The following is a 9664-nucleotide window of genomic DNA, read 5'->3' on the forward strand; positions in this document are numbered from 1 at the left end:
AAGACCCTGTACGAGATGGATTGATTCGGTGACTGGGGTAATCGGGATGGGTGTGTCAGAGGCAGTGCGGTTGGCGCAGGATAGAGCAGGGCTTAGGGCTGTTGTGCATAGGGTCGCTATGAGTCGCAAACGACTCGACGGCACATAATAACAACAATAACAACATAAAAATCATAGTACTATCATAACTTACTGAAAATCCAATCAGTCATATAATAACAAGAACAAAATTATATACAAAAGATTTAATAGCAGCAAAAAGACTCAAACTATTAAATTCATCTGTGATAGAATTTGCTACCTCACTAGGATCACTAAGAGGAGTATGACTTGCATTAAGAGCTTGTATCTTCTTTTGAAACATTTTTATTTTCAACGTTACATTTGAATTTTCCTAGCCACCTAATAATTTACTGTGGGTCTTATCCAAAGCAGAATTATTACCAAGAAAATTTGTTACACATACATAATTATATTAGTAAACACATTGTAACATTGGATGTGTTTGCATAACTTTGCGTCCTCTTTTAAGAGTGACTACTGATTTTCCCCACAAGTTTCATTTTAATTGCAAATCTTGATCAGTACTTTTTTTGAGGTATCAATGTTTCAATAGTGCTTCTGTTTATTTTATTAAGTTGAGTAGTTTTAATGGGATATGGTAAAGGTATTAGAGAAACAGTCATAGTAGGAATTAGAGCAGACAAGAGAGTGATTCCAGTAATAGTTAAACCTATGAATCTCGGCGATCGTTGATGTCCTTGATAAATGAGATGTAAAGAATGTTCTCCACTGTGGAAGGTGGGATGGTGCTTTCTCAAAAAGTTGCAAATAGGGATACCATTTGACTCAGCAATTCCACTACTGGGAATATACCCCAAAGAGACGATATCTGCCACCCAAGCAAATATATGCAAACCCATAGTCATTGAGGCTTTGTTCACAATAGCTAGGAGTTGGAAACAACCTAAGTGCCCAAAAGAATGGAAAGAGAAGCTCTGGTATATTCACACAATGGAATACTAAACTGCACTGAAAAGCAATGAACTCATGCAATATTATATAAAGTGGATGACCCTGGAGGATATTATGCTGAGTTAAATATCTCTGTCACAAAAGTACATATACTGCATAGTGCCACTGTTGTAAAAGAGGACTGACAACGGGGTTGGGGGGAGACTGAGAAAGATGGGAGAAATAATGTATACTGCACTGAAACAAATGAGGGAGAAAACTGTTTAAAAGGGATATGTGATTAGGTATTTTTGTCAGGACAGGAGTCCAGAATGAAGGCTGCATAGTGGAGTGGACTTGGGGGGAGGAAATGTATAACAATGAAATAATTTTTCTTTTACTTTTCAAAGAGAAGAGTGAATTGGGGGGAAGGAGGGATGGGAAGGGCAAAAAGTGCTACAGTGAAGGAATAAAAATCCTCAGTCTCTGTAAGCTTTTATTAAAATTAATAATAAAAAAATTTAAATAAACGTTCTGCTGCTGAACGGAAACCAAGTACTAGGAAGATTAACTGTTGGGAAAGTATATGTAGGTTGTACAGTTACCATAACATATTCGGAAGTGTTTGGAAGCAGGGGTGGCATCCACTTCCTAAATAACATGCCTGTGGAAACTATGAACTTTGATAAATCCTGATAGTTGTATAGAGCCTTCAAGCCTTTTGTTCATAGGGCCTCTATGAGTCTTGCTCGACTTGAAGGCAATCAAACAAACAAAAACAGTAATTCTGAAGAGGATGAAATTCACTGAGTCGTAAGGCAATCTTTACAAGTTATATTCCAAACTTTCTGGAATAATTCCTAAATACTGGATTAATAATATTCCATTTCATTAACTACAAAAGTGACATTCATACATGAATAATTTTTCTGATCACAATCTGCAAGACACTGTGCTTTTAACAAAGTGTACAGTGATCTAACACATGATAATACACATGTACGATTACTTAGGGAAATTCTTTAAGCATTTCCAAGAACGGGTTATGGTTAATAAACCTGGCCTCACGCAACACCCACAAATTACTTTCTATATTGCTATCAGGACATTGAAATACATTTCCAATAAATCCATTATTATAAGCAGAATATCCTAAAATGCATTGTCAATATCCCCAGGATAGGAAATACTCTGGTTTGTTCTGTTAAGTACAATTTTCTTGGGGCTAGAATAATAGCATTTTATCCTTCGAGGGGAAACAGTCCAAAGTGAAGGAGAATTTCTATTAATAAAGGGATTGAAGGAATTACTGTTTTATTATTATTAAAACTTGTTTTCATACTGTAATATTCCCTACTACAGTTGACTGTTTTTCCCCCACAGGTCCATTTTGTCTGTGGTCTGAGCTGTATGCTAGCACAAGGACCAGGACCATGTCCACTGCGGGTGAGACAAATAGGAACTTGTGCAGCACGAGCGGTGATACTGACCACTCCCTCTTTATGTGTTTCTTGAGGACAACTGCCACATCTTTCTCAGGGGAAGGAACTGGTGTGTTAAAAGTTCTTAGTGTTTCAGGGAGCTCTGGTGGCCTAGTGGCAAGAAGCTGCACTGCAATCCCAGAGGTGCGTGGTTCAAATCCACCAGATGCTCTGCTGGAGAAGGAGGGACAATCTCCTCCTTGTACCAATCAGATCTGATTTGACGGTACACGCACAAAAATAATAAAATAAACTTTAAAAAAAAAGTTCTTAGTGTTTCAACCACCGTGTCATCAGGGATCCTGGTTTTGTGAGCAGACATCCAAGAAAATTCTTGCTGACACAGGAATTCAAGGCTCAGTTACAGCCTTAAATCATATCAAAGGATTGCGAACAGGGTGGATGACGGAAAGTATTCTGTATGGTCTTTGTTGACGTAGGAGGAATGACATCTTCCTTTGTACCAAAGTGACTGTCTGTATTGGGTCGTCCTTCAGTGACTTCTTTGATGACAAGTAAGCTTTGTCTTCTCAGTGAAGCCTTTCCCACATTCCTTGCACACATAGGGCTTCTCTCCAGTATGAGTTCGTTGATGGACAGTGAGTTTCCCCTTCGTAATGAACCCTTTGCCACACTCCCTGCACACATAGGGTCTCTCTCCATTATGAATTCGCTGATGGACAGTGAGGTAAGCCTTTCTGATAAACCCTTTGCCACACTCCCTGCACACATTAGGACTCTGACTCTCCCTATTATGAATTTGCTGATGGACTGTGAGGTTAAACCTCTTGGTGAAGCCTTTTCCACACTCCTGGCACAGATAGGGTCTCTCCCCAGTGTGTGTGCGTTGATGGCTAGTGAGTTCACCCTTTGCGATGAACCCTTTCCCACACTCCTTGCACACATAGGGTCTCTCTCCAGTGTGAGTTCGCTGATGGACAGTGAGGTAACCCTTCTTAAAGTACCGTTTCCCACACTCCCTGCAGACATAGGGCCTCTCCCCCGTATGACTTCGCTGATGGACAGTGAGGTAAGCCTTTGCGATGAACCCTTTTCCACACTCCCTGCACACAATGGGACTCTCACCACTATGAGTCTGCTGATGGACAATGAGGTGACTCCTCTTGGTGAAGCCTTTTCCGCAGTCCTGACACACGTAGGGTCTCTCCCCAGTGTGTGTTCGTTGATGGATGGTGAGTTCACCCTTCGTGACAAACCCTTTTCCACACTCCTTACACACATAGGGTCTCTCTCCATTATGAATTCGCTGATGGACAGTGAGGTTATCCTTTCTGACGAACCTTTTTCCACACTCCTTGCACACATTGGGACTCTGCCCAGTATGAATTCGCTGATGGACAATGAGCTTACCCCTTTTGATGAAGCCTTTTCCGCAGTCCCGGCACACATAGGGTCTCTCTCCAGTGTGTGTTCGTTCATGGATCGTGAGTTCACCCTTCATGATGAACCCTTTGCCACACTCCTTACACACATAGGGTCTCTCTCCAGTGTGAGTTCGCTGATGGACAGTGAGGTAACCTTTTGTGATGAAGCCTTTCCCACACTCCCTACACACATAGGGTCTCTCCCCAGTATGAATTCGCTGATGGGCAGTGAGCTGAACCTTCGTGATGAACCCTTTTCCACACTCCCTGCAAACACTGGGACTCTCTCCAGTGTGAGTACTCTGATGGAGAGTGAGTTGACTCTTCCTGGTGAAGCCTTTCGCACACTCCCTGCAAACATACGGTCTCTCCCCCGTATGAGTTCGCTGATGAACAGTGAGAGAACACTTCGTTCTGAAGCTTTTCCCACACTCCCTACACACGTAGGGTCTCTCCCCTGTGTGAATTCGCTGATGGACAGTGAGAGCTGACTTCTTGTGGAAGGCTTTGCCACAGTCAAGACACACATGGGATTTCTTTATTTTGTGAGTTGTCTGATATCTATGATGTTTGTCCTTACTGCCCTTAGATTTCTGCCTTCCCAGGAAAATAATTTCAGTCCAAAATGGGTCAAAGTCACCGTGGAGCAAGGTCTTCTGTCCACTGAGCTCAGCAGAGTGCTTTACTTGACTACTAGGTCTCTGCTGGACTATGGGTAAAGTGGTACTGGATTTCATAGTTTTCTTAGGCAGTTTATATCCATCATGGTTTTCCATGAAATGAAAATTAGTTTTATGCTGATGGTAAGTATTTTCCAATGAATTCAGGTTACTGTGTTCCGGTCTGAGTAATACTCTTTCATTAGACAAGAGTCCAGGCAGGTGACCATCAACGTTTGGGACTTCTAGGAAAGAAGAGAATAATGAATGTCCAACACCTGATTTGGAATGAATCTAGTAAAAGAGTTAAGAAGCAAGAGATATAGAATTTCAAATTTCACTGAGTACATATTATGGCCAAGTAGTAAGAAGCTGGGCTGTGGGAGCTCTGGTGGCCTAGTGGCAAGAAGCTGCACTACAATCCCAGAGGTACGCAGTTCAAATCCACCAGGAGGGACAATCTCCTCCTGTACCAGTCGGATCCGATTTGACAGTATACACACAAAAAACAATAAAATTTCTATTTGTAACTCACAAGTTTGTTCTCTCTAGGTTTGCTCCCTTTCCTATAGGTAACCTTAACACTGAGTTTTACTCCAGAATTAACCCTGAACCCAGTGCCAGTGACAAAAAGGAAATACAACTGAAAGCTAAGGAAGCAAAGGAGGATGGAGCCTCTGGGTTCAACCAGCCATCCCCACTGGACCCACCTGGGAAAACACCTTGCAGTCCAGAGGGGAGCAAATGACAGGAAAATATCTTCTAACAGAGCAAGAAGGCAAGCAGCTTTAACCCAAGACCACCAGTAAGGTGATAAAGCTTCCTCCCTTCCTTCCCCCCTTTACATCTACGCCCCTGTTCAGCATGAAGAAGCCAGAGAGTCGGCATCCAATTCCCAAATCAATAAGACAGTTGGTTTAATTGCCATTGGAAAATGCTTGTCACTCCTCTGTAGCATTTGGGCCCCACTGGACCCTCATCATCTCCTTCACCTGCTCTCCCCACTGACCAAACTGTGCAGCTCTGCAACTGCATCCTGGCCCATCCTCACCCTTCTGCCCCCATCCCTCACCTCCTTGCACCCCCAATATGTTTTTCCCAATAAAAAAAAACAAAAAAAAAGAATAAGCTAGGTTGCAATCCCAAAGGCACTGGTTTCAGTCCACTGGTTGTTCTATGAGATTAAGGGTGGGACGTGCCAATTATGTATTTAACTAATCCGGAAAACGTGATGTAGCCATGACTCCATCCCAGTCCAGGGCACACAACAAATCCAACAATATCTGGACATGAGCATAAATAAAATATCACATCTATTGTTACATGTACACTCTGTGATGAAAAACAACACAACAAAAAAATAAATGACTGTAGGATGAAGGTACGGAGCTGTAGACAGTTGCTTGGTTAATCCAAAAATAGGCCTCTAACGGTCCAAGGGTAGAGTTTAGAGCTGCTGAACACAGGGTCACTATGAGTTGCGACTGGACGGCACATAACAGCAAAGGTCCCAGCTGTTCCCCGGGAGATGGGCATTTACAGCCCGTGATTTACAGCCTCAGAAACCCACTGGAGGAGAGCTGATGGCTGTGAGCTTAGATGAGGAGGAATAACATTAGATGACGTACGGCTCATGCACACAGATTTGATGGGTTCTAACACAGGACTCACTGCCGTGGCGTTGGAACTGACTCACAGCTGACCCCATAGTGGGATTTCACACAAGTTGAGTCACATGGGAGGAGACTGGACACCTTTGTCTGTGAACTGCTATTACATTCGAACTGCTTGCCTTGGGATTTCGAGCACAACACCTTACCCACTAGGCCACCAATGCTCCCTGCAGAGAATGTAAAACACAGGTCATTTTATGACACACACATCAGAGGCTGTATGGCCTCTCAATCTTCACTAGTACAGAATTGATATATTTACTTCATAAAACCTTAATGAACACGGAGCTCTGGTGCCCTAGTGGCAAGAAGCTGCACTGCAATCCCAGAGGTACATGGTTTGAATCCAACAGATGCTCTGCTGGAGAAGGAGGGGCAATCTCCTCCTGCACCAGTCAGTTCTGATTTGACGGTACAGGCACAAAAATTAATAAAATAAAATTTTTAAAAAGACCTTAATGAACAACAAGCAAATACCAAATAGAATAACTAATTAGCATAAACAATATTTAAAGCCTTAGAAAAACAAGTTGAAAACAAATCACAACAATTTTTTTTTGTAAATTCAAATATATTAAGAGGTTTATTTGGGAAAATACTTAGCAGAGGAAATCATGGAGGAATAAGGCACCCCTAGCTTCTGACTCACTGAGATCACAACATTTAGAGAAGCTCAGAGTCAGAAATAGAGAAGCTAAGGAAGGAGATGACAGAACAGGGAGAGACCACTTTCCTACAAGAGTAAAACAGCCAGCGAGGTTTGCAACGTCCAACCAGAACTCAGTGCACTGAAGGTGGTTCTGACTTCTGGGACCCTCATTAGTTTCCTGAGGATGGAAGGCTTTTTGGACAACCTCTCTTCTGTGGAGCAGCCGGAGGGTTGGATTGTAGACAAATAAGCAGATGTGACCTCATTACTAAGAGTATGTATTTGTATCATAGAAAGAAAAAGGTCTCAGAGGGAAGATAGATATTTCTTTATATTTATTCCTAGACACCCTTACAGATGTGATGCCTTCTTTTACTTGAGTTAGAAATACAGAGCCTCCTCCTCCCACCGCTACGCTCTCACTCACCTGAAAAGCTTCCTCTCTGGTATTCAGGGAAGTTAGTCCACAGTTGTTCACCTCCTTCCAACCTGCGGAGTGCATCAGATTTCTTAGGTTGATACCCTGTTCATGAGAAAGCAGACAATGTTAGACTCACCAAACTGTGATAGTTTGTAAAAGAATCTATTAGGGAGATCTGGTGGCCTAGTGGCAAGAAACTGCACTGCAAGCCCAGAGGTATGTGGTTTGAATCCACCAGATGCTCTGCTGGAGAAGGAGGGATAGTCTCCTCCTGTATCAATCAGATCTGATTTGACGCTACACACACACACACATGTAAAAATTTTTTTTAAAAAGAATATATTAATGTGAGGGGGGATGTATTAATGGAAGAAGAAAAATATGAAAGGTACAAAGAAAAGAGTTTTCAGGTAAAAGTAAAAAGATGATATCCATTGATCGAGGGCCAGGAGTAGACTAAGAACCTTTGACTTTTTTTTTTAATTTTTTTATTATTTTTTATTATTTTGTGTGCGTGTACCATCAAATCAGATCTGACTGGTACAGGAGGATATTGCGTCTCCTTCTCCGGCAGAGCATCTGGTGGATTCGAACCGTGTTCCTCTGGGATTGCAGTGCAGCTTCCTGCCACTAGGCCACCAGAGCTCCCCAGAACCTTTGACTTCTGAGCACACAGACATCCCAAAGATTTCAGCAGCGGGGAGAGGAAAGGCTCATGCCAGGAGAGCTGTCCTCACCGACGGACACCAGGTTTCTGTAGTTCTCCAACATCACGTCCTGGTACAGGGCCTTCTGAGCTGAGTCCAGAAGCTCCCATTCTTCCCACGTGAACTTCACAACCACGTCACTGAATGTCAGTGCTTCCTGTAAGAATAAGAGGACCCTGTTTAAGAAAGCATTTTCTACTTAGATACATAACTTACTTTGCTTTTCGTTATCTAAGAAAAAACAGAAGATGTTTGCACACTATTTTGAAATCATATGTTGCACAATACAGCCACTTGGAAGATTGGGAGTGTTGGAAAATTCTCAAAAATATCATCACCTTCATAAGATAGGAACTTTACACATTTATGCAGACATAATAACAGACGTGCACTCCTCAAATACAGATTTAATTGTATTAACTGGGACATCAGCTCCCATTACTGTGAAATGTGAGTGGGCAGGATAGTAGTTAACAGTATCTCTGTCAAAATATGTCGAAGTTCAAGGCCTTGGGGATCTGTCTCTACCCACAATGTTTTTACCAATTCTAACACAACTGTCCCTTTCACAGCTCTCTCTGCTCTCTTAAGCTTACTAGCTTGTGAAGAACACACAAAACCGACAGGCCACCGTTAGGTTTACAAATCATTTACTAAGGAACAGAGTAGACCTTGGTTGTCACCACCCACTCTGTCACTAGCCTCTTCAGGGACTGGATCCATCAACTCACTCCGTGAATCCCTTCCAGGTCTGTTGACAATGGCTCTGCTGTTGAGCCCCGAGACATCTCCTGATGGCAGTCCTTGGAGGAGGCACCTCACCTCACTTCTCTCTCATTTTTTCCCCTTAAAAAAAAAAAACGCAAAAAAAAACAAACCCACAATTTTTTTTTAAATTTTAATGGAAGTTTATAAAAGTCTCCCCAATATGATTTGTAAACCACTGCTTAAAATAAATTTTATTTAAAAATGATTTTTCCTCCTTTACCTTTGGGCTTTGAGTCCAGGGCAAGCTGAATTGAAAGCTGCATTCTAGACACTATCAGGAAAGTCTGAGAGAAGCCAGATTTCAGGGCAATAAGACCAGAAAAAAGCTGCTGCACATTGGAGAAAGCAGAACAAATCCCTTGGGAGCTGAATTTTGTCCCCTTAAAAAAATTAAAAATGTATGTATATATATGTGTGTGTATGTGTATGTATATATGTATAAATACACACATATATACACGTAAATGTATATATGTGTGTGTGTGTGTGTATATATATATATATGCAATTAAGCATGATGAAATGTGGCAGTTATGTCATGATGTAATTAGCCACCAGGATGTGATCTGAGTTATGATCATGCAATCAGTTTTAAGGGGGTCAAGGTGAGATGCAACACCCTCAAGGAGGTCACAACCCTGATGGGCTGAAAAGAGAGTTCCCATGGAGTGTGGCACGCACCCATCTTTCAACTTGGATAAAAGGAGAAAGAGGTGAGCAGAAAGAGGGACTTCAGAGTCATCATGAAAGGAGAGCTAGGAGCAGAACACTCAATGTCTTTGGACCCAGTGTCTCTTGCTGAGAATCTCCTAGAGCCAAGACCAGAGTGATGCCAAGACATGTGGAAATCTCCAAGGAATATCTGGCACACAGATGCTGAAAGGAAAAAAGGACCTTCCCTCAAAGCTGACAAAATCTTTTCCTGGAACTGGCATTCTTTGGACGGCTAGCCTTTTACATGGTGAAA

General features: G+C 42.1%; 2 protein-coding genes and 1 pseudogene across 2 annotated transcripts in view; all 3 read right to left on the minus strand.

Moving 5' to 3' along the window:
* Positions 1-2389, minus strand: part of LOC102846861 — a 9776-nt pseudogene extending 7387 nt beyond the window's left edge.
* The window catches only part of LOC102851211 (zinc finger protein 585B-like), an 80610-nt gene that overhangs the window by 52808 nt on the left and 18138 nt on the right, over positions 1-9664 (minus strand). The gene's annotated exons all lie outside the window — the stretch shown is intronic.
* LOC102847265 (zinc finger protein 350-like) overlaps positions 7913-9664 on the minus strand; it is a 4253-nt gene continuing 2501 nt past the window's right edge. The window contains exon 2 of the mRNA XM_006897314.1: positions 7913-8086. Within this exon, the coding sequence (XP_006897376.1) occupies positions 7913-8086 (174 nt within the window). The remainder of the gene's footprint in view (positions 8087-9664) is intronic.

The sequence above is a fragment of the Elephantulus edwardii genome, unplaced genomic scaffold (genome assembly GCF_000299155.1).
Source record: "Elephantulus edwardii isolate Elephantulus edwardi_28Jun2011 unplaced genomic scaffold, EleEdw1.0 scaffold00208, whole genome shotgun sequence".
Taxonomy (NCBI): domain Eukaryota; kingdom Metazoa; phylum Chordata; class Mammalia; order Macroscelidea; family Macroscelididae; genus Elephantulus; species Elephantulus edwardii.